Source organism: Haemorhous mexicanus, chromosome 20, assembly GCF_027477595.1.
Source record: "Haemorhous mexicanus isolate bHaeMex1 chromosome 20, bHaeMex1.pri, whole genome shotgun sequence".
In the NCBI taxonomy this organism is placed as follows: domain Eukaryota; kingdom Metazoa; phylum Chordata; class Aves; order Passeriformes; family Fringillidae; genus Haemorhous; species Haemorhous mexicanus.
In genome coordinates, this window is record NC_082360.1 from 4,602,877 (window position 1) to 4,629,726 (window position 26,850).

Below are 26,850 nucleotides of genomic sequence, written 5' to 3' on the forward strand. Positions count from 1 at the left end.
CTCCTGGCTGTCTTTGCTCTGGATCCATGGGATAAGGCAAAGTCTGCCCTGTGGGCTCCTATCTTGGCACATCCACCTCTCCTGGGTTTGTGTTAATGCCTTGATGTGCAGCAGATATGGGGAGTGTGTTTAAAAACAAAAAGAAAGAAAAATACACAACCAAAAAAAACTTTGTATGGGTATGGCCCTTTTGTTAAGGGCAGGAGGCTGTGAGCTCCAAATGGTGCCACCTGCTTCCCAGAGGGGTTTTGGGAATCTCAGTTCTGTAGGATCCCAAAATCTTTTCACATTGTTAATCTCAGCTGTTATTTAGTTCAGTCACAGGGTTTGATGCTGCTTCTGGGGTTTGGGGGTACTTGGCAGGGCTGCAGTGCAGTCATGTACAGGGGTGTTTTACGCCAAAACCAGACCTGTATCAGTGCTTTATTCCATGTGAGGCAGTGACAGTGAGGTGATGGCAGGGCCTGGAGCTGTGACAGAGCAGTGAAAGCAGAGGGAGCTCCATTGTGCCCTGGCTGGGTGCTGCTCCTTATTGACCTGAGGCAGAGCAAGTGTTCCCATAGTGATTTCCACTCAGCACCTTCCTCCCGTCCCTGTTTTTCTTTGTCTCCTGTCTTCCTAAATCTGATGCATCTCTTCCCTGCAAGCAGCCAAGCCCATTCCCTTTGTTTAACTGTGGGTATCATGTGAAGAGCAAGTGCTGCTCTCCCACGTGCCTTGGAGCATTCCTGGCAGGCTTTGATAGGGGAGCTGGACTCTGACACTTTGCACCAAGGCTTTTCAGGGCGTTGGGGCACCTGTGCTGTACCTGTGGTCTCTGGCCAGGCACTTCCTGCTCCCCTCTCCCTCTCCTGCTTCCTGCTCCATTGTTTGCCTGTAACAATTGAAACCCAGGGTTTCCATAGAGTGAGGAGCACTCACAATAGCTGCTGCTTTGCAGTTTGGAGCAAATCCATTATTCACCTGAGCAGGGTTTACAGCAGAGTTTGCTGGGGTCAGATTAGCCCAGCAGTGGAAGAGCTGTTGGATGTTAGAATCTGGATGAGAGCACAGGTCGTGCTGTGGCAGACCCAGCTGCCTGCCTGGGCTGTGCCTCCTCAGACAGATGTTTTTCAGGCAGCTCCTGTCCTTTCTGAACCCCTGGCCTCCTCTTCCTCAGCCTGGTGTAGCAAATACCTGAAAACAGCAGTTTTGACAGGCTCATCCAGCCCAGAGCTGGACCACAGTGTGAGTTCAGGTCTTGACCAGCACCTGACTGTTTTTATGTGTCTGACCATGCAGGCTCACAGTGCCAACATAAGAGCCCTCCCTGCAGAAACCCTCCTCCTGCTGTCAAGTCTCAAATGTCTGTGGAAACCTGAGATCTTGTACTTGCTGTTTTTAACCTCTACCAGTTCCAAGAGCCTCTGGAGGCTGGCAGGCGCCAGGCAGTGTTTCTATACATAAGCAAAGCTCTGCTGACTTGTGTTTCATGCAGTGTTGAGTCTGCTGGCTATACACCCTGACATTCACCAGAAGGAGCTGGATTGCATCTTTCTGGATCTGTTTCTGACACTGCAGCAGTCTGATATGAATTTCTTTCTTGAGGGGAGTGCGTGGAATTCATGCTGAGCTGTAAAACATGTTTTATTGCAGCTGATCCCAGGGCGAGGCAATTCACCTGGAACAGTCATAGAGAAAGCCAGGAGAGGGGAGGGGGAGCTTTGCCTGCAGCTTTACTGAGCACTTGAGCTTTAGTGTGCAGGAGCTGAAATCCTCCCTGAGCTGATGCTTTTGTGCCAACCACAGCCTAAAGAAAATGCTTTTGTGCCAACCACGGCCTAAAGAAAATGCATGAGATCGTCCAAGGCTCTGGGATAGGGCCACATCCTGTTCTCCAGAGGCTCTGGGAATGCCTCTGCATGCCCCCCACCAAAAGAGGTCTTGCTGGGCTTTGCTGTCAGCCTGTTGCCCCAAGAAAGCTGTACCAGACCAGGGCTGAGGGGCAGATGTAGCCAGAGATGGGATGTAAAATATCCCACTCCCTCCTGGTCCCTCCATTAGTAGCACCAGTAGCTGACTGCATTGTTTCTACCTCAGGGATGTGCTGGCTGCATCTGGAGGAAGGAAGGGGGGTAGGAGGCTGCTGGTGGCTGATATCTGTGCAGTAAGGAGGAGCTGGTGGTGGTGATTCCCTGGGGGAACAGGTAATTTCTGCTGCTCCCAGGTGGGAATCAAGACCCTCATTTCCCTGACTTAAAGTGAAACCGGAGCCACCTGGTCTCTGTTCCCTAAATCCAGCCTCCCACTCAGCCTGGCTGTAAGCATTCCCTCTGCCTCTCCCTGCACAGGGGATCAATGTGGGGAGCCAGAGCTGCTTTGGGAGCAGCAGCACGTTATGTCCTGAGCCACCCCTTCCTCAGGGTGGGAGCAGGGAGCCTCCAGGCTGAGCTGTGTCCAACCCCGTGCAGCGCCAGGGGAGGGCTCCGTGAGCTCCCTGCCTTTTTATGGTCAGGAATGTGTTTGCAACGCGTTAATTAAGAGCGACCATGGTGGCCAGCACAGCCTGACCCTCTCACAGCTGAGCCCTTCATGCCCCTCTGAGAGCTGAGAGTGGAGACTGGAGTCATCCTGAGACCATGGCAAGGGCCCACAGATGGGACTGGACCCCCTCTGCCTCCCCTTTTGCTTCCCCCAAGGCTCCTGTGGGGTCTGACACCCTTCCCTCACCTCCTGTTCTGCCCTGGCACAGGGAATGTGTCTCTAATATCCAAGGTTTTGGGGCCAGAGCCCCATTTCTCCCTTTTTTTTTAGCTGCCTCCACCTATGCTGGGGGCTGTGCCAGGGTCTGGGGGTGCTCTCTGCTGCCTCCTCAGACTGGGGAGCAAATTTGGCAGAGTAAATATTTGAAAACAAAGCCACAAACCAAAATAACTTCTGTAACCCTACTGATAAATCTGTGTGGAAAGCTCACACCAACTGAGGTTTCAGCCAAGTGTCCCTCACCTCCCTGCCCACTCTTGGGCTTGTTGGAAGCTCAGTTCAGCCTATTCATTTTTCACTTCCAATTAAATATGCTTTTATTAAATTTTAACTGGAACATAAGGACTTGCAGTGCTCTTAATTTAAGATAAAACCTCCCAGGGGAATGGACCAGGAGCCCATTTCTCTCAGCTGGGAGCATGGTGAGTGTCAGCAGATCCTGATGCTCTTGTCTTTTCCATCTGGGCCTGATATGCTCTGTTATTTGAGGGGGAAAGTAGCTTCTAAATATGGTTTTGTGTTGGCAGCAAAACCTTGTGTTTGCCCTTGGAGGGCTCATCAAGGCACAGGCTGGGTGTGAGGGTGATGGTTTCCTCCTCAGAAGAGCAGGGACAATGTCAGATAAGCTGGAGGGGGCCTTTTTCTCTAAATCTGAATTTGCTGTGAGTAGTGTAATGATCTGGCCCAGGCTTCACTCTTACACCTGCAGCCAAGTGAGAGTCAATGGGTGGGTGAGGATTCATAAAATGAGGAGGGGGATGCTGGATGTGTCACAACACAGAGCTCTGACCTTGCTGTCTGACCATCACCAAGCCCCTCTCTGCCCCTGGAGAGGGTAGAGCAGCCATGTGAGCCCTGTGCATGTGGGGATTTGGGGATGCTGGAGGCAGCAGTGAGGTGCAGCCCCCCCAGGCTGGGAGCTGTGCAGAGCCTTCCCCCAGCCTGCTGTCACCCTTTGGGACCTCATTGCTGAGCAGTGACCAGAAATAAGCAGGTGCCAGTGGTGCCCAGAGGGGCCACAGTGATGCTTTGGGCTGGGATCTGGGGAGGGGGTGTCCTGGGACGCATCTTCAAAGTGGTCAGGGTGTGGCTGGGCAGCTCTAGAGCAGTGGGCAGGGCAGGGCAGGGTCAGCCATGGGCTTGGGAGGCTGTTGGAAAGGCTGGGGTGGAATGGATGGGGGAGCAGAATCAGTGTCTCTGACAGGGGCCATGGGGATATTGCACCTCCTGCCATGCCAGCACAGGGACCTGTGCCCTTGGGCAGTGCAGAGGGGGTTGGCCAATACCTCCGTCCCCAAGGTGAGCTGATAACTGCCCAGGAGAGTGGATTGAACCCCTCAGTGTGTGTGGGATCTGTTGGAGGCAGATCCTGTGGCTCTCAGAGCAGAGGTAAATGAGAGCCCAAGGAAAGTAAGGCTTTTAGCTGTGTTTGTGCAGCTGCTTCAATGTTTTCCCTGGCTGTGAAGGGTTGAGCAGGGAGATAAATGCAGATGTAATTAATGGAGCTGCTTATATGCTGCTCTCTGTGACTTATGCTGGGAACAGGACTAGACTAAATATCACTGTTACTGATAGGAGGAGGTGGCCAATTTATGGCCCTCTCTGTGGGGAGAGGAAGATCTGGTTATAATAACACTCAGCAGGGGAAAAGAAATGTTTTACAGTCAAGAGCTTCTCAAGAAAAAAAGGCCAAGCACTGGGGCTGGGTGGAGGAGGGCTCTGTCAGGAGCAGACCCCCAGGGAAAGCCAGGGTCCTGGACAGAAATACCCATCCCAGCCCTGGGGAGCTCTGCTGTGGGGATTCACAACAGTGAATTCTGTGCAGACAGACTTCAAGCCTCTGTAATGGCAGTTTATAGAGACCTGACCTTCATGGGGGCTGTTGGGGTACACCCCTGGGAATTGTAGGGATGCAGAGCTCATCCCAGCTCCCTGCACTTTGGCCGCCACCTCTGGCTGTGCTCTGCCACGGGGTTTTCAAAAGGGTGACTTGATCCTGGTCCCTGATGCTCTTATGGTAAACAAAAGGAAGGATTTAGCCCTTGGCCGGTGGCCGGTGGCTCAGGCACCCGTGGAGCCTTTGCAGGGTTAAGAGGTGGGAGTGTGAATCACAGCAGCCTCTTGTGGGCAGCTTCATTCAGCGAGTGCAGTGACATTCCTGAGCCACAGTGCCCCCCTCCAGGGATGTGCTCGGGCATCACCCACATCCTCCATCCCCCCTCAGCTTCCCTGCATCCAGCAGGTCCCACCACCCCCCAGCCTCTCCTCCACTGCAGCTCTGGGGCTTCCCAAAGGAGCTGGACACAGCAGGTGGGGTGGAGGGGCTTTATTTATTCCCAGGTGTGCTGGGCACTCCCAGCTCTCACATAGCCCTGGCCGTCCCACCTCAGTGTCAGTGCCCTGCTTGTCTCCATGAGCACCTTGCCTTCTTGAGATGCTGAGCTGTCCCCAGGCTGTGCAAAGGCTTTAAAATCCTTCCCCTACCATGGGTCCATGGCTCTGCTTCCCTGGCAAACAACCTCCCTCCCCTTGGTCCTTGGTGACCTTCTGTGCTTCGTTCCTGGATCTTCCTACCTGAGCTGGGTTTGTGCCCAGCGCTGGGATGCAGCTCCTAAACCAGGACACAAACAAACCAAAACTTTCCAAATGTCCCTAAAAGTGCACCCACTAGCTCCAGATGCTGGTTGGAGGGGCCAGAGCTTTTCACAGGCTCTGGGTGTAGATGCAACAGGACTAAGTCCATCCATGACAGAGGAGCAGGTGTTTACACATGGCAGTGGATTTTTGGGTTTGATCTCTCTGCTCTCAGCAAGTGCTTGGTGGAAGCAAATCCTGTCCTTGGTTGGTTCTTGGCTGAGTTTGTATCAGCACCATCACAGTTGTGATATCTGAGTGCATTTGAATGAACAGGATTCAACTGGACCCATTTCAACCCAAAATGTAGCCCGGCCCCAGGCCTGCAATGCTGCAGGAGACTGCAAAGCCCTGGGGTGGGAGGGAGCTCTGCTAGCTGACGTTGAAGGTGACAGAGGAGCCATCTGCTCTCTGCTGCTGCCCCTGCAGCCCTGCCTCCCCCCAGGGCTGCACGGGGGCCCTGCAGCGCGTGGCCGAGCACCCGGGCAGGGCTTCGCTCAGCTGGGTCACCTCGCTGAGCTCTGCCTCCAGCGTGCTGACCGTGTGGGCAGCCTGGGCCACGTGCACCCTGTGCGCTGCCTTCTTGTGCAGGAGGCAGCTGAAGATCTTCTTGAAGCCCTTGCGGAAGTGCTTGGAGACCAGGGCGTAGACGATGGGGTTGACGCAGGAGTTGGCGTAGGAGATGACGTGCGAGAGGATGCGCAGCACGTACGTGGAGTGGTTCAGGGGGAAGTACCCAAACCACACGCACAGGATGACCAGGTGATGGGGCAGCCAGCAGAGGCAGAACAGCACGGCCACAATGATGATCATCCTGGTGACCTTCCTCTTGGCCTTCTTGGACTCTGACATGTCTTGGAGGGGGTCCACGGAGCGCCACAGGTAGCGAATAGTCCGCACATAAGTGAGGCTCAGGATGAGCACGGGGATGATGTAGCTGAAGATGAAGGTGCAGATGTCCATGATCTTGCGCTGGGAGATCTCCCAGATGGGGTGGCAGACAGTCAGGTTGGCCAGCTGGAACTCCTGGTAGTAGCTGAGGTAAGGGCCCGAGAAGATGAAGGAGAGCCCCCAGATGAGACAAATAGCCAGGAGGGCGTTCCTGGGTGTCCTCAGCTCCCTGGAGTGCAGGGGGTATCGTATGGCCAAATACCTGCATCGCAAAGGGAGAGGGAAATGGCTGCAGTCTTGGGGAGGGCACAGAGAGAGCATCGCCAGGAGCAGGTTGGAGAAAGGGCAGAAAAGATTTGGGATTTCCAGGGCAGTGAATCACACAACTGATTCCCTGGTGCTTCTTAGAGACCCTGTGCAGCACAAAGGACTGAGGAAGATTCTCTCCCTGACCCTGTCCTGTCACCCTCTGCTCTTGGCAGTGGTTGTGGGGACAATGGGGATGGTCCCCTTGTGTCCCTCCCCTAATCGAACAGACCCTCACTTCACCAGTGTCTGGAACAAATGATTGGAGCAGTGAGGATACAAAGTCAGGTGCAAGTGCCCAGGAACCCCAGACACAGCATTCCTTGTACTGGCACACATGAGAGCACATCACCCCTTTCCAGCTCTGTAATTAGCTAGTCCCTTAATTGCACTCACATCTGAGGCTTGTGCAAGCCCTCCCTTGCTCAACACATCTGTTCCCTTTGCTCTGTGGGATACAGGGGGAGAGGCAGCCCCTAGGGATGCTGTCAGCAGCCCGTGCAGGGCTGTGCTGGGATGGCAGGACACATCCAGCCAGGCTGCAGGGCCTCCCAGGGGACTGGGACATGGACTTTCCACATCCCACCTCGCAGGGTTTGGGCACTGAGTGGAGCAGCACCAGGAGCTCCCAGCCTCTTGCTTGCTGCAGGGTCATAACTCACTGGCCCTTGCAGAGGCAGGGACTGAGGTAAAGCACAGGCAGGAGCACCAGGCTTCCCAGCAAAACCCACCCTAGAATGGGCTGGGATAATCACTGGGACAAGGGACAGCACAGGGACAGAAAGGGCCTGTTTGCTAATAGAAGGGGAGGGTGGGAAAATCAGTGTTTCAGCTCAAACATCCCAGTGTTTTTTTCTCCTCAAGGTCTGCCTGCTTTGCCAGGGGCTGTTGGGAGGGAAGGGGCTCTCTCTGTGCATCCCAGAAAGAGCCAGAGCTGCACAGGGACTGAGCTTTGCTTCATTTGCATTTTTTCATCCCCACTGCACTGCCGGGGCCTGTGGATAAATCCCAGTCTTTGGGGTCTGAAAGCTTCCTCCAGCTGGGCACTGGGGCCAGGGATCCCCATCTGCAGCCCCTCACACTCGGTGGTTGCACTTCCTCACACACATCAACTGGGAAATGCTCCTGGATTCCCCCAGGGGCCCCGAGAGATCACAGCAGTCAGGATTTAGCTCCAGGGGAATCTGTCCCCTCCCTGCCCCGGTGGGATCCAGAGAAAGGAGAACCTCAGGATGCAGGCAGCCCCTCCCCCCGTTCCCTCTCCTACCTGTCCAGGGAGACGGTGGCCAGGGTGAAGCTGCTGGCATACATGGTGAGGTAAATGAAGAAATGGACGGCCTTGCACATGAAGGGCCCGAACACCCATCCCTCCAGGGTGTAGATGGTGGCTTGGAAGGGGACGCAGAAGAGGATGAAGCAGAGGTCGGCCACCCCCAGGTTGAGGATGAAGAGGTTGGTCGTGTTCTTCACCTGCCCGTTGCGCAGCAGCACAGCCAGGACCAGGCTGTTGCCCACGGTGCCCACGAGGAAGATGATGAAGTACACGAGGGGGATGATGACGGACTCGGGCTGCCAGCCCCCCCCGGAGCCCGCCAGCGAGCCGTTCATGGCCGGGAGTGCACGGCCAGGGGCTGGAGGGGGCAGCGTGCGTGGAGAAAGCACCGGGGGGCACAGGGAGATCAGTGTGGGGGGCACCAGGGGTGCGGGGAGAGCGCGGTGGGGAGCACAGAAGGGAGGAAAAAGGAAAGGGGGTGCGGGGAAAGGTCAGCGAGGAGCACACCGGGGATGCACAGGAAAGGGGTGGGTAGGAAAAGACGTGCAGTGGGGAGTGCAGCAGGGATGCAAAGGAAAAGGGGGTGCACGGAGAGGTCAGCAGGGATTGCACGGGAAAGGGGGTGCAGGGAGAGCACGCTGGGGAGCACAGAACGGATGCACGGGAAGGGGGAGAACGATGGAAGGGGAGCACGGAGAGCGCACGGGAGCTGCACGGGAAAGGGGGTGCATGGGGAGCGAGCGGGGGTCGCGCTGGGGCGCACGGGGAGCCGGCGGGGGCGCGGGGGAGACGCGGGGGAGCCGGGGGCCCTTCACCTCCTCCGGGTGTGCGGGAGCTCGGGGCGGCTCCGGCGGGGCGGCTCCGGCGCTCTCCGTGCGCCGGCGGAGCGGGGGGGGCCGGGGGGCTCCGGGCGCGGCTCCCGCCCGGCCCCGCGCACCGCGCCCCGGGGAGGGGATCCCCACCCCGCTCCCCTCGAGGGGCTCAGGGGCTCGGGCCGGGCCGGGTTTGCCCTGGGATGAGGGGGAAATGTCACTTAGTGCTGTTACCCCTCCGGAGGGGCTGGGGCAGCCGGGCTGGGCACCCCAAGGGAGCTGGGCACCCCAAAAGGAGCTGGGCACCCAAAGTGAGGCGTCTGCGGGGTTTTCTTATCGCCACTGAAAGAGGGTTTGTTTGTTCACCCCCAGGGGCTGCAGGGCTGGATTTTAGGAATGGGGATCCTCTGCCTGCGAAGGTGCCCGCTTTCTCCAGCGGGCAGCGAAATCCTCGCACCACAACACCCGAGGTGAGCCCATGTTTTCAGGAGAAACCTCTCTTTTCCCCTCGGCTGGAAGAGCAGCGTGATACATTGCAGCGAGAACAAATCTTTTCCGTGCCGCGTCTTCTTCCTGCAGAATTGCCTTTTTGGTCCTGCACGGGTGGAAGCCTTGGGAGCAGCCGCTGCATTCAGCTCTCCAAGGACTCTCCGACTGACCCCACCCCAGCCTGCCTTGTTTTGCTTCTGTGGAGAGAGAAATACTTAATGCGTCAATTACTTCTGTAACTAACTCACTCCACGGCTTCTCCGTTCTCTTAGTGGGCGTTCATCGCTGAGCCCGCCCTGCTGGGGGCCCTGGGGACACTCACAGCCCTGGGACATGGCCACCAGTGCACACGGAGCCCGCTCTACCCTGGGCTGCCCAGCTCCACAAAACCAGCTCCCGTTTGGAGGTGACCGGACCCCTTTGGGGTGAGGATGCTCCGTGCTCCTGATGACACCCCACAGGGAAAAGCAGGCAATTTGGAGGAGAACAGCAGAAATTCGGGTACCCCACAAGGCTCAAGGAACTGCTGAGACACGGAGCACAGCTCTGCCTTCCTCTGCATGTCCCCAGGGAGCCACTTACGTGCCACAACCCCAGCCACGACCATGGGGATTGCTGGGAAACTCGTGGAAAAGCCTGGCCCCAGGGAGGTTTCACCGTGTGGGACCTGCCCTGTGTCCTCAGACACCACAGGGTATTTGGATGATAGTACTGGTGGTGTCTTTGGTCAGCCTGCAGAGAGGCTGGGTCCACCCTTATGCTGCAGAGTGAGATTATTTTTAACAAAATGAGAGAAAACACTCAGTTTCTTCCCAATAGCAGTTAAACTTGGAAGTAGCAGGATAGAAATAAATAGCAGCAAAATATATTCTTGTCCTGAGACCTAGACGGGTTATTTGGGCAGGGGTGCAGGAGGATGATCCAGATCCCCAACAGCAAGACCCCCTGGCCAAAATCAATAGGAAAAGGCTAAAACCAATATGAAAAGGCCAAAATCAATAGGAAAAGGCCAAAACCACTAGGAAAAGGCACGCTGTGGGGCTGGCAGAGGGTTGTGAGTGCCTGTGACTCTGTGGATTTATCCTCTGCAGCAGTCCCTGTGATACCAAAGGCAGCTCAGCCTCGCTGCAAGGCTCCCTCTAAGCTCTGCAGGGTTGTGTGACCCATCTGCCCTGGGGGAGGGCAGAACCAGCTCTGCAGGAGGAATTCACACACCCAGGCAGCAGGTGATGGTTTTATCCTCCCATTTCCAGATTCCAGAGGAATCCAGAGGAGCAGCAAATCTTCCTGCCAGTGTGCAAGAAAGGCGGTGTGGCAGAAATGTTCCTGTGCCATACCTGGTGGCTGTCCTGACACTGGAATAGGTCCTTTGGGTGCTTTTTTGGGCACCTGAGGGTGGGTGCTGCTGTGCCAGCCTAAGCCAAGCCTGTGTGAGCTGCAAGGGAGGAGCTGTTGTTCGTAAAATGGGCTTTAATCGCTGTGCCTGCTTAGTTCAGCATCATCCTGGAGCACAGTTGGGTTCAGATGGGGAATGAAATGAATCCCTGGGAGATGCATTGGGAGCCTGGAGCAAGAGACTTTACAAGATGTGCACAGAAAGCTGCCACCTGAGGACATGGTTGATTTTATTTCTTTATTTTTTCCTTTGAGCTTTGCTTTCTATGAGAGGAAAGGAGAAGTTTGAAATCAGGAATAACAGGTCACAGCTGAGCCCTTGGAAGGGGAGAGGAGCCAAATTGCTTCAGGGAGTTTGACAGCAACGTGTAGCAGAGCCCAGGGCTGGCAAAGATGGGTCTGGGGCACGAGCAGCTCTTGGAGCAGTTTGTACTTATAAGGGTTTTTGTAAATATTACCATTAGGTGCCCAAACAAATTTGTTGATCGTCCCGAATGAGGTATTCAACTCCACGTGCAAAGGACTTGGTCTTAAGTGCTTACAGCATGAAATAGCTCCGGGGTGAGGTGAGATAAGAGCAGTCTCTTCTTTCCAAGGTGCACAGCCCAAAGGGGTTAAGGCGGCTGGAGCTGGGAGGATTTGTTTTTAGTGCTTTGCCCGGGGGAATTGAAAGCCCCTCTCCCGAAGAGCTGCCCAGAGCAGCAGGGTGGCAGTGTCCGGGCAGGGGCAGAGGGATGGAGGGAGAGGCTCCCCCGGGACCGCCACAGCAGGAGCACCGCCAGGAGCGGGGTCATCCTGGGGGGTGCCCTGGGGGCTGATTTGTGGGTCCCATCTGGGTGGGTGAGCGGGGCAGGGTTGGGTGGGGCTGATTTTGGGGTCAGCATTGGGGTGGCCCTGGGACAGAGCACAGTGACGGTGCTGGGGGCTCAGTCCGGGATGAATGAGCGGGACACGGGGAGGAGGGGCCGGGCGGGGATGCATCCGCACCCTGGGCGGGGCCCGGCCCCGGGAGGCCGCCGGGACCCCCCGACCCTGATGCCAATCCCGATCCCTTTCCCTGTCCCGGGTTCCCCCCGATCCCAATCCCGTTCCCGTTCCCTGTCCCGAATCCCCCGTTCCCAATCCCGATCCCTGTCCCGGGCTCTCCCAGTTCCCGTTCCCTGTCCCGGATCGCCCGTTCCCGATCGCAATCCCGTTCCCTGTCCCGGAGCCCAATCCCAGTCCTGTTCCCGTTCCCTGTCGCGGATTCCCCGATCCCCTTCCCGATCCCGATCCCGTTCCCCTTCCCTGTCCCAGGCTCTCCCCGTTCCCGCTCCCTGTTCCGGATCCCCCAATCCCGTTCCCGCTCCCTGTCCCGGATCCCCCGTTCCCAGTCTCGTTCCAGTCTCGTTCCCGGATGATCCCGTTCTCGTTCCCTGTCCCGGATCCCCCAATCCTGTTCCCGTTCCCTGTCCCGGATGATCCCGATCCCTGTCCCAGGTTCCCCCCGTTCCCTGTCCCAGATGATCCCGATCCCTGTCCCGGCTCCCCCCCGGGTCCTCCCCGTTCCCGGCAGCCCCCGCGCGGCCGCTCGCAGCTCTCCCGGCCCGTGATGCAGCGCGGCCGCGGCCCCGGTGTAAGATGGCGGCGGAGCGTCAGGGAGGCGGCGGCGGCGGCCGCGGTGCCGGGGCGGAGGAGAACAAGGAGCACAAAGACGGCAAGGACAACAAGGAGAACGAGCGGCCGACGGGGCCGCAGCTCGGCGGCCTCGGCGATAGCCTGGGCCTGGAGAGCATCCTGCGCAGCGGCGGCGGGGGGACGTGAAAGGCCCGGCCCCGTGGGCGGCGGGGGGACGTGGCGGCAGCGCGGGGTTCGCAGGGCCCGGGCGGGCAGGGATGGCGGGGACAGGGACACGGGCACCCCGGAGGTGCGGGCAGTGCTGGCCTGGGTCTGTGAGGGTTTGGTTTGGATAAAAGGCCAGCTGGCTTTCCTGATTTATGGAATCGCGCTCTACCTGGGCTGCGTCTCCTTCCGAGCCCCGTGGCAGCTGGCGTCACTGTCCACAGCGGGGCTGTGTGCTGGGCCGTGTGCTTCAGGGTACGAGCAGGGCACCCGTGAGCTGCTCGTGGTGATACTGTGGCTTGAAATGAGCAATAATACATAAAAAAACCTTAACAGCTGCGCTGAGGTGGCAGATTGGGTCCTGCAGATTTAGTGCTTCTGAAATCTCGGCGTGTAAAGCTCGTGGAGGTTTTGTAGGTGAAACTTGGATGTGAAACCAGTCCAGCTGCACAGCTGTGATAGAGCTGAGTTTTATCTTCTGGGTCAGAGGGAAAGCCCGGGGGAAATCAGGTTGCAGTTTTCCACGTGGCATATGGCAGGTGTTGTGTAGTCAGTAACTGTGGAGTAAGGTGCAGACATAGCAATTGCCCTGGGAATGTTGGGATTGTCTGAGTCAGTGAAAAAAAATCTAAAAGTTCAATAAAAGGGGGTATGAATTCAGCAAGTAGCTGTGCAGGATAAAAGTCTGAAAAAAATCTTGGGTAGACAGCAGGGATGAGGAGGGCTGTGTTGAGACTTTGCAGTTGGACTTGGTTGTTCTGCAAATAGACCAATTCAGTGTAATAACTATTGGTGGAGGGTTTTAATATTTCAGAGACTTTCTTTTAGGTGTAGTCCCAAGAAAACATTTTGCTAGACATCTGGCATTTTAAACTTTAAATGTTTGGTGGTTTCTTTAGGTATAGTTGTAGTTTTTCTTTTGTTGGGGTTGTTGTACAGTCTGGTTTTCTCTTTTGGGTTTTCTTTAAAGGCTTCTTGGTAAAGCTTATAAGGAAATTTTAGGATATGAATATATATAGCACAGAGATTTCTTGTGTGTGCTGGAGATTTTATTTCACAAAATAACCTGCCATGTAAACTGAATGAAAACCATCAGATTCACTAGAATGTGGCATGGTTTTATTTGGCAGGAATAACTGAGGAAGTAAAGGAAGTGCAGGAGCTCTGCCAGTACACTGAAGGATGGGGAGACTGGATGGAACTGATGGAGTGATGGTGCCCCTGGTCACAGGGCAGTGCTCTGTGTCATTGATATTTGTTGCAGCAAGACAAGAAGTGTGCTGAAAAATTGAGAAAATCAGCCCTGGAGTTATTTCCAAAAACTCTTCTGATGAGGTTCTGTGCTCAAAAGGCCGTTTGGTTGGTTGGTTGGTTGTTTGGTTGTGCTGGGGAGGCAGCAGTGATTCTGTTCAGGGTGTTTTTATCCTTTTTCTGAGTGAGAGGACATTCCTGGGCAGGTAAGCTTCTCTACCTCAGATTTTACTACAAATCTGTGTCACAAGCGTGGCTGGGGAGGTCCTGTAGCCAGGTGTATTATCCTGGATGGGTCCTTGTCCCAAAAGGAGCTCTGGTGACAGCAGCACTCCTGTGGGTGTCTGCAGGAGGTGCTTGAGGTTTGTCTTGATCTCTGCTGACAGGCAGGAGCTCTGGAGGGAGCTGTGGGCTCACGAGGTGCTTTAGAGCCATCAGCTCTCTGCTTTTAGGAGGTTTTGGGGTGCCCCACTGTTCAAAGTGTGTTTGTCTGATGGGATCTGTGGGTTCCCTGCTGTTCTTGTGGGGTGGAAGGGTGAGCTGGTGCTGCTGCACTACGAGTGTGCCTTAACGCGAGCCACAGTCCTGCAGATCGTGAAGGAGTCCCAGCAGCAGCACGGCCTGAGGCATGGGGACTTCCAGAGGTACAGGTGAGTGTTGGGGGCTGCTCCTGGGGCTTGCCTTCACTTCATTTACATTGTAACCCCCTGTAGCAGGCAACAAAACCTTTCTGCCAGTTGAAAACCCCTGACAGGCTGTTTCACGTGGGGCCCTGTGTGCTGACCTCCCTTGGCTGTGCTGTGGCTGTGCAGGCTGGCTCTTGCGTCTCCACTGCTCATAGGAGCTTGTGTTCACACCTCCCTGGTAGGCACTGTACTCCTCCAGAGTTCAGTGTTCAATAAACACACATAAAGCAGTTAGAAATGACCACATCACCCTGATCTTTCAAGATTATCAATAACTACATGTCTTCTTACCTTGTTTTCTATTAATTGCTGCTTTACAGGTAGTTTTTGAGCTACCGTATGTCACACATGGAGTTTTTTGTTAAAACATTGCCTACTACAGCCTTAATTTTTTTTTTCCTATTTGGATAGAGCAGTAAACAGAAGCAAAGTTGTCCTTTGGCTAAACTGACTGTGTTTGTCTTTTTTTAGGGGTTATTGCTCCCGCAGGCTGAGGCGGCTCCGCAAAACTCTCAACTTCAAGATGGGCAACAGACACAAGTTCACTGGGAAGAAAGTAACTGAAGAGATTCTGTCAGACAACAGGTACGGGGACTGGATGGAATGGAAAAATCAGAATGGTACCGAAGAGTTTCTTTTCAGTAATTTCTGTTTCAGGTGGAAAACTATTTTGTACAATATCATTCAAATAATTTCAGAGATGTGTGTTGTTGATATTAATAAAAGGTCAGGCTGTAGTGCAGGTGCAAGAGACACTGCTCAGATCCAATGGGACAAGAAGGAGCAGTAGCAGCCTGTTCCTTCTCTTCCCTCATAGTTGCTAAAATGGATTATTCTCATAATCAGTAAATTCTTGTGACATTGAGGAGGAAATGCTTATTCAGGTCTGTTGCGAGATAGCCATGGGAATGCTGGTAATGTAAATGGTGTAGCTAGCAAGGTTGAGGTTAGAGATTCAATCCCTTCTGTTTGAACAGAAATATTGCACTGCAAGTTTTACTTGAATCTTCTAAATTTGACAGAATGTTTGTCTGACAGAATATGTGGAGAGTAGCCAGGATTTAGGGTTCACTTCCCATCTTTTAGGAATACTTGAAATGTTTCCTGTCTCATCTTTCCTTGTGGGAAAACAGCATATGATGCTGCATTCACCTCTGTTGTTAAGAACATTTTGAATCAGTTTTAAGAGTGGCCTAAAATGATAAATCCCTTGTCTTTGTAGGGTCTGTGGTACTACAGAATGATAGCTATTTCTCTTCCTCAGTGGAGTCATTACACCTCTGAGTGAGAAACACAGCAGAAACTAGTCAGGAATAACAAGACTTTTTGTGCTTAGAACTTTAAAAAGTAAAAGCATCTGCCTCTTATTAACCAACTACTGCTACTGAACTTGGCAGACCAAATGGCAAAGAGCTGGTGGTGATACAACTCTTGTCTGAGTATCATTCTTGTCCCATGCACCCCCCTGGGCCCTGCAGGTATTTGCTGTTGATCCTGATGGATGCAGAGAGGGCCTGGAGCTATGCCATGCAGCTGAAGCAGGAGGCCAACACAGAGCCCCGCAAGCGCTTCCATTTGCTCTCGCGGCTGCGCAAGGCTGTGAAACACGCCGAGGAGCTGGAGAGGCTCTGTGAGAGCAACAGGGTGGATGCCAAGACAAAGCTGGAAGCTCAGGTAACCACTGATACTTTCATCTTGTTGTACAGCAAGGGCTGAACAAGAAACCTTTGGAATTTGGGGTGAAGAAATAATTATTATTGCTCAACAGGTAGTTAAAGTACAAAGAATTGAAGGCAGCTAAGATGGTGCAACACAGCCTAAGAAACTGCTTATCTACTGAGTTACCTTTTTGTTAAATGTGCTGAAGTAGCCACCTAGAATGCAAGATTTGGGGGTTTGGTTCCTAGAAAACAGGAAACAACTCTTGTGAAATCTTTGAATAGCAGTGCTGTACTCATTTAATTCAACTGCCATTGTATAGCATATTGCTGGGGAAAAAAGTTGTGTGACATTAGTGGGCCATTGCATAACAAACAAGAAATATCTTTAATTTCTGGGCGACCTTGTCTGGTGGAAGGTGTTGCTGTCATGGCAGGGGGGTTGGAACTAGATAATCTTTAAGCTCCTTTCCAACACATTCTGTGATTCCATTTTATGATTCTGTGGTTCCTTAGAAATGCAGCAGAGTCAGTTAAAGGAGAAGAGGTAGGTAGCTGTAACCTGTCATCCAAATCACTTGTCTTCTGTGGGAAGCCCCAATGAAAAGGGCAAGGCTTAGTTACCCACTGCAGGAGTCAGAGCAGCCTTCCTGTGAAGGTGGCACCAATTAGGCTGCTGATGGGGGGAAGTGACCTTGCTCTCGCTCTGTGTGCAGGCGTACATGGCTTATCTCACCGGCATGCTTCGCTTCGAGCACCAGGAGTGGAAGGCAGCAATGGAGGCTTTCAACAAATGCAAGTGAGTCCCTCCCTTCACCAGCTTCCTTCAGGAAATAGTGCCAGATCACTTTAGTTATGTACATAAGTAAACTAACATAACTAACTCTGTGCATTGTTAGTTGTGCTTAACTGGGAGGTGCTGCTGAAGAAATAGCATCCTCCAGAGCACAGACACAAACTGTTCCCTTAGGATAGCACCTCACAAGTGACACACACTGCAGTGCTAATATCTGTCCTTTGCTGTAGGACCATCTATGAAAAGCTGGCCAATGCTTTCACAGAAGAACAAGCTGTGCTGTACAACCAGCGTGTGGAGGAGATCTCGCCCAACATCCGCTACTGTGCCTACAACATTGGTAAGGGAAGGGGGGCCTCATCTGTTCCCAGGAAAGCAATATTGATTTAGTTAAACCCTGGTCTAAGTGACATTGAGGCCATAATATTTTGGGCAAATTCTACTCATGTTTTGGGACAGTTTAGCAATGCAGAAAGGGCCTTATTTTGCAACAGCTCCTGTGGTTATGTGTAGAAAGACAGAATAACAGTTTGTGGTAGCTTGCCTATGAAGTTAGAATGACATTGCAAGCTTTTCCCTAAACTGCCAGTGTAAAATCCAATGATTAGTTTTTGTATATGAAAGTGATTTTGAAGTCAAATTGTTGATTCTCTCAGGTGACCAGTCTGCCATGAATGAGTTGATGCAGATGAGACTGAGGTCGGGTGGCACTGAAGGTCTTCTTGCAGAAAAACTGGAGGTAATTTATTTGCATGCCTCAGCTTGAAATATTCATTATTACTGTGCTGAGCATGAATATTGCTGCAGCAAACCATTCAAGAGCCAGAATGGAACAGAAGTGAGCAAGCAAGCCTAGGCTCTGTGGGAAACAACACTTTCCCAAAAAGCCCTTTGATTTCAAAGTAGCCAAGTCTAACATGAATTCAGGAGGTTCAGTTTTGCATCCCTGTAAATTCAAGCTCCTAAGCTCAGTGTGTTCTGTGCAGGCACTGATCACCCAGACTCGGGCAAAGCAGGCAGCCACGATGAGTGAGGTGGAGTGGAGAGGGAGAACTGTCCCAGTGAAGATTGACAAAGTGAGGATCTTCCTGCTGGGGCTGGCTGACAACGAGGCAGCAATTGCTCAGGTAACCCTCTGCATCCTGCCCTTCTAACCATCCTCTTTCCTTCTGTGCAATACCTGTTACCTGAACTAAAAGCTTTTGAGTAATCTCATTTTTTTCAAACTTGGGACTGGAAGGCTCCAGGTAAAAGTGGGGAAATACTGATTATAAACCAAAGCTGAAGTGTCAGCTGGGGATAGCTCTCACAGTCTGCTGAGTGGAGTAGATCCAGTAGATCTGGGAGAGCTGTTCTGAGTATTCCGGCTCCTTGGAACATTCTGGGCTGCCTTCCAGCAGCAGGGTGATAACCATTATTATTAGTACATCCCTTGGAAATGAAGGTTACATTTTTAAGAGTAACTGGTTTTGATTTACTCTTCTAATTTCTTTAAGCATCTTGCTCAAATACTCCAACTTAGAGTAGCCAAAATGAAAATACATATTGACCATGTTTTCTTCAGCAACAAATAGCCATTTGCCAGGTGTAGCAGGTACTATGAGATCTATTCCGTTCTCTTATTGAGTTATGGAAATCTTCAAAAGCAGGAAGTGGATTAATAAATGTTAGGATGTAAATCGATTTCACATGGTTTTGAAGCACTTTATAGAATCATGGAATATCCTGAGTTGGAAAGGACTCACAAGGATCATTGAAGTCCAGCTCACTGGAACTTGCAGTGGCACATACAGTTCATGTCTTTAGTATTGTAGTCAAGTTTTCCACTTGTAGTTTTTTTCCTTGGAAGTGGTGGCCAGAGGAGGTATCCTGCTTTTCAGTGGCTGCATATACACTTAGTTTTAGAAGACAGTGAAAGGATCTTCAGTAATAACTCTTGCCACTAAAAATGGGATTTTTGCAGCATTAAAAATCTCTTATCACTAGGAAAATAATAATAATAAATAAAAAGAGAAATAATTTAAAAAAAAAAAAGCCCTACAGAGGGTTAAGACCAGAGCAGGGGGTAGTGGTGAGAGGAGTGTGATTAGGATAAACAGGATGTGGCTGGATGGGAAACCTGAGTGTTACCCATAATGTTAGGAATTGGATGTTGCTGAATGGATTTGGTTTCAGGAAGCACATAAGTGTGGCCAGCAGGTGGAAGTAGAGCTCAGGAGTTCCCTCATTTAACTTCCATCCTGGCAGCTGACAGTTGGACTTTCTCAGTTTAGTTGCTCTCTAAAGTATTGGGAGAACAGCCTGAATTTGTTCCCATCTTGCTTTTTATTCCTGGGAAACTGTGACTAAACAGAGGAGTTGAGTGGACTGGTGAGAGCTGAGCATTGCAGCAGCACTCTTTACATTCCCAGAGGGCTAAAACTTGCCTTTTTGGCAACAGTTCTGCACTTGTGTCAGCTGTTATGGGCAGTCCAGCTTCAGGTGAATGAATTGTGCTTCCTGGGATCTTTGGCACCTTTCTGCTCATCTTCCCTGAGCTGAAGCCGTGACATAACAGCAGTGCTCTGCAGGGTTTAATTAGAAGTAAAACCAGTCTGTTTTGTGTAAAAATGGAGTCTCCCAATGCAATTATACTGTTGCCTTTGGTCCTGTATTGGTAATGGGAGGAACAGAACAAATAAGCCAAACTGAAAAAGGAATCCAGATTTAAAATTGCTTATGTCAGTCCTTTTGTGGATTTGAAGGTGTGACTGTGAGGGCCCATTGCCTCTCACCAGGTAGAAGTGACAAGGCTGCATGACACAGGTGTGCTCCTAGCTGGTATTGCCTCAAGGATTCTGTGCTCATCTCCAGGTTGCAGCAAAAATGGGTGGTAATAACTGCAGAGATGTTACTCAGTGGTTTAGACCAAAGAAAATCTGACAGCTGAGCACTGCACATTTTTGGAATTGGTTTCCATGCACCCTCTAAGATGAACCTGTGCAGTTCTGTCAGGACAGTTGAATCACCAACTGTAGCACTTGTGTCTCAGTCCTGTGATCTGATATCTCCCAAATCAGAACATGTGTATTTATGCATAGAATCAGCTTAAGGAGTTTTTGCTTGGAAAGGAAAGCCTTTGTTTCATTGCAGGGCCCAGCCCTTACCCTGTTTGTGCCTGAATAATGATCTGGCCGTGTCTGTTTTCATTTTTGTGCTTACAGTGAAATTGCTGTGCTGCTCTGGGTGAGGTTGAGAATGCAGTCAGACTCGTCTCTGGTTATTCTCAGGAGCCAGTCCCACCTTAAAATTCTCACAGCAAATCTTAAATTAAAAACAAAAAAAAATCCCAAACCTAAAAACCACCACCTCCATCGCAGGATACCTGAGGCTTTGTGAGGGAGTAAAAATAACATTCCTGATTGGGTTTGTGAATGTGGGAAGTGGAGAGGCAGAGGCTGTAGAGCTTTTACAGTAGGTGAACAAGTGAGCATGGTTTTAGACTTTTTTTTATTAATTTTGACAATTGCAAATTTATTGCAGCAAAGTTCATCTTGTACTGTTATATGAGATGGGAGTGGCAGAACATGGTACTGGTGCTCTTGAATCCTCCTTCAATCTCTGAGGCTGAGGTTTGCTTCTGAGTAGTTTTTTCTTACTGAATCATTGAAAGTCTTGCAATCTCCACCTGGTTTCCTTCTCAGCATCTGAATAAAGGCTGAGTTTCGGTTTGGGAGCTTGTTTAATTGGGTATGCGATATGCCAATAAATTAGGCAGAGATCAGGCTTCAACTTGTTTTTTGAAAGTTGTTTTCAAGTTCTGGTTTTGGGGCAGAAGGCCAAAAGCTGCTTCACTTTTTTTTTTTTTTAAACAAAACTTAGGGTGACAGCAGCAAAGCACTCGGTCACTCCTGCTGCTGAAATATAGGGTTACTGTGAAAGATGCTTCAAACAAGCAAGTTATTGCCACTGTGAGCATTGCTAGAGTGGGAGTGGAGAAATGATAATCATCTGCATGTTCTTACCACATGGGAACATTAAATCAGCATAACAAGAGCTGTCTGCATTGGTAGCTTGCCAGTTCAGCACTGCTCAGCTCTTCTTGCTGTGCCTTTCCCACAGTGCAGTCCAGCCTCAGCTCAGGGAGCAGTGCTGGTGCCATCCAGGAAGGGAGTGGAGTTACTGGGAAGGAAGGTAACTGGTGCAGGAATGAGGCCGTGAGCTGTGTCTGCTAGGCCTTCACTGCTGTTCAGTTCTCAGCACTGACCCTATTCCCCAAGATTTCTGGCAGATTTCCCCCAAGAATATGTTGCAGACAGGCACATATTGGAGTTCTAACTACCCATGGACCTTAAAGACATAATTTGGGAGAAACTTCGTTTAATCTCCTCAGTTAATTCATGCTTCATACAAAAATTTCTGATTTCTGATCTGTCTTGAATCTCCTTTGCTCATAGGCAGAAAATGAGGAGACAAAGGAACGTTTGTTTGAGTCTTTACTCAGTGAGTGCAGAGATGCCATTCAGGCAGTTCGGGAAGAATTGAAACCTGACCAGGTAAGCAGCAAACACCAGTTTCTACTTCCAGTGGCACCGTGTTTTCCTTGGGGGTGGTTTAGTGTTCAACTTGCTGGGATTTCTTTAATAAAGAGCTGCTAAATTTGAGTTTACTCTCTCCAGAACTGGAGTGGGGGAATAGCAGTGGAGAAGCCTCCCCTCTTTTGCCTAGAAGTCTGTTACTTCCATGGCTTACTCAGACTTTGAGTTCTGTGTTTTTCATCCCTTGGCTGCCAGTTTTAAGTAAATCATGCAGTGTTTTTTCTCCATTGCCCACAGAAGCAGCGAGAACACTCTCTGGAAAATGATTCTGGGAAGGTGTCCAACATCCAGTACCTACACAGGTAATAGGCAAACATTGCTGCCAGTGCTAGTGTGAAGCTATGTTCTTATGTCAAGATTTTATTTCGTTTGGTTTTGTTTTATGGGGTTTTTTGTTGTGGGCCTCTGGGATCCCAAGGGATGACTGTACAGATAAGGATCTGATTCAGGCAGCTTTGTAAACATTTCACTCCAGACTCTCACGTTGACCTCCCAGATGTTTTTCCGCCACCAGTTCAGAACATAGAGTAATATCCGAGTAGCTCTGACAGTGCTGATGGGATTTCTCTTATTATTTTGGCAGTTATTTGACCTACATCAAGCTGTCCACGGCCATCAAGCGCAACGAGAGCATGGCCAAGTCCCTGCACAAGGCCCTGCTGCAGCAGCAGCGCTCCGACGAGGACGGCAAGCGCTCGCCACGGCCGCAGGACCTCATCCGCCTCTACGACATCATCCTGCAGGTAGTGCTGAGAAAACACATCCATCTCTCCAGCCCTACCAGAGAACTCTGTGTGGGTAGGATAAACAGGATGTGGCTGGGTAGGAAACCTGAGTGTTACAAAAGGTTATTGCAGAAATACAGCACTGTAAGTGGACTACCATGAAGTCTGAAGAGTAGCTGAGTACCTTCAAGTACCTCAAAGATGTTCAACATCTGCATGAAACACAAAAAACCTCTTTCAGTTATGAGCAGAAACTGCTGCTTGAATGGGTGTCATTTGTTGTGTACTCTGATACAGTTTTAAAATAGTCTTTCTGACTCTTGTGCAGCACCCTTAGAGCTGCTTTAGTTTCTGCTGGCCAGGGAAAGTAGCAGCTAAAAATACTTGTTCTTCGTAAGCAGGTTCTCCATTTCTCCCATAAATCTGCAGTTAACTTAGGCAGCCTGTGGCTGAAGCAGTTGTGAATGGGAGAGGGAAATGCCTTATGAAGGAATTAGTTTATGTGAAATTTAAGGAGTCTTTGTCCTAATTCCTGTTTGTGTCAGGAAGTCTGTCCTGAGGGCAACTTGCACAAGTTTCAATGAGAGTCCTTCACAAGGTTGGAAAACTGATAATTAGAAAACTGGAAACTATTTCCCTGGGAGTGTTCTGTTGACTTGTCAAGAGGGTCAGTTTTCTCTTAGACCAGCAGATTCCAGAGGAAGGCAATGTCTGCATTTGTTATTCTGACTCTTTTGCACAGAACCTTGTGGAACTGACACAACTTCCTGGCCTAGAAGAGGACAAGAACTTCCAAAAGGAGATTGGATTGAAGACACTCGTGTACAAAGCTTACAGGTGACTGAGAAACAGCCAGGTTTTCTTTAGCACACGTGACACCTTCAGAAGTTTAATTCCACAGCTCTGTGTGCTGTGCAGGCCTTTGATGCAGTTTCCTCTGTCCTTTGACACTGGTTGCTAAAGGGAAACTGCCCACTGCTACTTAAGGATCTCTCCTATTGTCAGTCATTTCAGTTGGCAAAAGGTGTGGACAACAAACACGTCAGGAATGCTCTCTCTTGACTGTTGCAGGTGTTTCTTCATTGCCCAGTCCTACGTCCTGGTAAAGAAGTGGAGTGAAGCCCTTGTGCTGTACGAGAGGGTGCTGAAATACGCCCGCGAGGTTCAGTCGGGAGCTGGATCTCACAGGAACAGCTTGAAGGTAGGAGCCCAGTCCTGAAGCTGAAGTTTTATGAAGCAGCTCTGTCCCACTATTTATTGTTAATTAGATGCCAGGCCATTATAATTCAAGACTGATCTTTAACTAGGGAGAAGGGTAATGTTCATTATAGCAGAGACCTTCTAGTGACATGGGAACACTTCAGCTGGCCGCTCCCTTGGAGGAGGGACAGACTTGCACCAACTCCAAAACAATTTACCACTTTTTCTCACCTGTGCATTTTCTCTTATAGAACTTCTGTAGTGCCTGAAGCACAGTGCTGTTGCTTTTCCCCTTCTGGGAAAGCTTATCAACACTAGGAGTTAATTCCTTAGTTCTTACTCTGTCTGGTTTTACCTTTGCTCTGACTCTTAGACTGGCACATTTCAGGCTCTCAAATAATTTTCTTTAATGCTCTAGGAGCTGCCTGATGTTCAGGATCTCATCACTCAAGTCAATGCAGAGAAGTATTCCTTGCAAGCAGCAGCTATTTTAGGTGAGTAACACAGCTATACTACAATTCTGCTCTAATGTATCTTGACTAAAGCCCCTGCAGCTATTTCATTCCTTTTATTTAATTTCTGCAGTTCCAGAGGTTTCTCCATCACCATTCACTCAGGCTTTGGAAAAGTACTTTCCCCCCAGTTCTAGCTGCTTCTAGCTGTGTGTAGTGCAGTAGGCAGGCAGTGGCTGGACATGGGCATCTTGCTCCCTGCCCAGAGATGTTAAAACTCTTCCTGGGGATGCGCACCCATTTTGGGAGCCTGCACAGAGCAGTTCAGTGTTTCATTTTTTGCTGCAGACACTTTGGCCTTATTCATCCCAGTTTTGCCTGGTTGGGTGAACTAAGATGAGGGAGAGCAGTGATGTTCTCTCTGTCAGTGTCAGCCTGGCCAACAGAACTTTGGGAGATGGATGGACTTTGTCATTTCTTGGGCTGCTGTTTGTGCTGTGCCTGCTGCTGGCAATCCAGGACAAGCAGTGTGTTGCCTCCTTTATTGCCTTAATATTGCTTTAACAGACCTCCCTGGGGTGTTCTCATCGTCTTTTGTTGTGTGCTTCACTCAAACTCTGTGCTGCTTTCCAGACCTTCTCATGACAGGGTGAAGGAGAAGCTCCACCACTGCAGGGCTGTGTTGGCTGTAGATGAGTGTGTGTGGTGCTTACTCTAGAAATCAATTTGAGTCTGCTGAAAATACTGTCCTGTGTATCCCAGAGAGCAAGGATCATGGCTAAGCTTGGGGCACAACTGCTTCCTGAGACAGTCTTACTCTACACCAAGGTCAAGCCTGTTATTCTTACCCCCTTTTGTTCAATTTTGCAGATGCAAATGATCCTCATGAGACTGAGTCTCCATCTCAGGTCAAGGATGGCAAGGTAAGAGCCAAGAGCTCAGGCAAATTATAGCTGTGCTCTTAATGACCATCACCTTTATTCTGTTACCTGAGTGTCTCTCACAACACAAGAAATGTCACATTGATCAAGATTTGGTCATGACTGGTGTACTTAGGAGATTTTATTAGGCTTGGTGCTGAAGGTGTCTGACACAGTGGGGTATGAGCTGGGAGGCAGCTTGCAGCTCCCAGCAGCAGCTTGCTTTATTTGGTTTTCTCTCTGCACATGGGAGGGTTTTCCAGAGATCCTGCAGCTGTGCTTTGACAAGAGGTTAAATAATTTTCAGAGTCCCCAGAAGCCTCACAAGGGAGCTTGAACTTCTCTTGTCTCAGTTGCTGCTCAGCCCTGTTTGATGTTTGACCTTTTTGACGTGACTGGGATTCAATTTGTGTCCCTGCCTTGGTCTCTTACAGCCTCTCTCAGAACGGTTTGAGACTTTCTGCCTCGATCCTTCCCTGGTCAGCAAGCAAGTCAGCCTCGTGCACTTCCCACCAGGATTCCAGCCCATTCCATGCAAACCCTTGTTCTTTGACCTGGCCCTTAACCATGTTGCTTTCCCACCTCTGGAGGACAAGGTGGAGCAGAAGGCCAAGAGTGGTCTCACAGGATATATAAAGGGCATTTTTGGATTCAAAAGTTAACCAGGACCCCCAGAGGAACAGAGGTTTTATTCTGTATTGAAGGAGAAGCTCCAAGAGGTTCTAGGACACAAATACCTGCACCTGAAACCAAAAGAGGGAAGTTTTACCATCTTCTCCTCAGTGTCCTGTGTTCATGTCTGTGCACACACATTCTCTCCCAGTGTTTTAAAGACAAACAATTACTCAGAAACAAACATACACTATAAATAGCTGAAAATAACCTGGAGCACAGAGAAATTCCTTTCTGCTTGGAGAAGTTTTGTGATCAGTGACCTGTCCAGGGTTGGTACACATCTACTCACCATGGACCAGGGCATAGATACAATTTGATTCCTGCCTCTGCCCCATTATTTGACATTATTATTTGTTGTTTTGATCTAGAAATTGGGGTGTAACTGGGAAATAGAGGCAGAAGTAGATGCAGAGCTAAACCAGCAAGGTGAGGCTTCCACATGATGGCTGTGGAACAGTAGCCAAGGCAGCAACTTCTCCTTCCCTTTGAACCCAGAAGTCTCTGTATTTTTTAAGACTGTAACATTCTAAAATGACAAAATAGAGCCTCTTTCCTTATCAATAAGGATGGCAAACATCAAATGTTGATGGTTACTCCTGCTATGGTGGTGAATTTGTACTCTGGGCCAATAGCATCCTCTATTCATACACACACTTCATTAAATACCTAAATACAGTATAGAACCTATTCCTGAAAGTATTTTCCTGGGAAAATAGCTTCATGGGTGGCTTTAGCAATAGCTACTTGCTCTTCTTGGGAAGTTGGGTCTTTTGGTGTTTGTTTTGTCTCTGATCTAAACCTTGCCTGAAAACAAGATGATCTTTTTCTGGAGTTCATCTGTTGCATTGTTTCTTGTCCCTGGTCAGTAGCTACACATGAAATGAGGGATAAGGAACAGCAGACCAGTAGGTTTGTGAGTGATAATTCATCTCTGTTGTGCCAGACAGCGTTTTTTTATAAAGCACCCAGGTGCCACGGGGATGGGCACTTTGAAAGTGCAGATAATTTCATAATTGTGATCCATTCAGTAGGAAAAAACCCATAGCACATGGGCAGAACTGTTCCTAAATAAAGCATTTGGAAGATTCCACCAGCACTGTGTGGGTTTTCACTCAGCCTGTCCTGGCAGGTGAGTTTGTTCTGGTTGTCTGGACTTGGTGTTTTTTCTTCTTTTGTAGGCATTGGAGTAAAGGCTGGAAACAGAAAGACCATTTTGAATTATTGGGCTTTTGTTGTAAAGGGAATTTTCATTGCAAGGTGCATGTCAGATGAATGGGGGGAATTAACAATTCCCTTTATTTTAATATGAATGTTCACTTTGTTCAGTTTGATCTGATTTGTGAGTTCTCGAAGTACAGAAGAACTGCGTGCTCAGAGGTGGGAGCAGGAGGAGGAACTTCTTGTTTGTGTTTAAGTTTTGCAGCATGGAAACAAAATGGGAATTTCTGGTTTTGTAGCCAGTTCTCTTTGCCTCTGGATTCCAGGGGCATTTTACAGAAAGTGTACAGGTGAAAGCAATGTGAAAGACTTTTTTTCATCAGATGGCA

At 50.3% G+C, this 26,850-nt stretch overlaps 2 protein-coding genes and 1 long non-coding RNA gene across 3 annotated transcripts; 2 read left to right on the top strand and 1 right to left on the bottom strand.

Annotated features, from left to right (window-relative positions):
- Positions 1-5,053: 5,053 nt before the first annotated feature.
- On the bottom strand, positions 5,054-8,656 carry GALR2 (galanin receptor 2). Its single transcript, XM_059864594.1, has 2 exons — positions 7,841-8,656; positions 5,054-6,529 (listed from the first exon to the last, which is right to left on the bottom strand). The coding sequence occupies exons 1-2, from the start codon at positions 8,179-8,181 to the stop codon at positions 5,749-5,751; spliced, it is 1,122 nt and encodes a 373-aa protein (XP_059720577.1). The 5' UTR covers positions 8,182-8,656; the 3' UTR covers positions 5,054-5,748.
- Positions 8,657-8,932: 276 nt separating this feature from the next.
- Positions 8,933-9,386, top strand: LOC132336728 (uncharacterized). The gene is made up of 2 exons (XR_009488940.1): positions 8,933-9,128; positions 9,238-9,386. It is a non-coding gene; the product is annotated as an uncharacterized LOC132336728 (long non-coding RNA).
- Positions 9,387-12,123: 2,737 nt separating this feature from the next.
- On the top strand, positions 12,124-26,514 carry SRP68 (signal recognition particle 68). The gene is made up of 16 exons (XM_059864760.1): positions 12,124-12,313; positions 14,198-14,264; positions 14,772-14,885; positions 15,779-15,974; positions 16,675-16,757; positions 16,985-17,094; positions 17,411-17,493; positions 17,741-17,881; positions 21,191-21,289; positions 21,569-21,633; positions 21,915-22,074; positions 22,799-22,893; positions 23,128-23,257; positions 23,675-23,750; positions 24,579-24,631; positions 25,063-26,514. Exons 1-16 carry the CDS (start codon positions 12,163-12,165, stop codon positions 25,288-25,290), a joined length of 1,851 nt encoding a protein of 616 aa, XP_059720743.1. The 5' UTR covers positions 12,124-12,162; the 3' UTR covers positions 25,291-26,514.
- Positions 26,515-26,850: the final 336 nt, after the last annotated feature.

Excerpts from the sequence above, each read along its gene's own strand:
- GALR2 (XM_059864594.1), bottom strand. The coding sequence starts at position 8,181 with ATGAACGGCTCGCTGGCGGGCTCCGGGGGGGGCTGGCAGCCCGAGTCC. Across the intron at positions 6,530-7,840 it reads GCCACCGTCTCCCTGGACAG|GTATTTGGCCATACGATACC; the intron begins GTAGGAGAGGGA and ends TTTGCGATGCAG.
- SRP68 (XM_059864760.1), top strand. The coding sequence starts at position 12,163 with ATGGCGGCGGAGCGTCAGGGAGGCGGCGGCGGCGGCCGCGGTGCCGGG. Across the intron at positions 14,886-15,778 it reads GAGATTCTGTCAGACAACAG|GTATTTGCTGTTGATCCTGA; the intron begins GTACGGGGACTG and ends TGGGCCCTGCAG. Across the intron at positions 22,075-22,798 it reads TCTACGACATCATCCTGCAG|AACCTTGTGGAACTGACACA; the intron begins GTAGTGCTGAGA and ends TCTTTTGCACAG.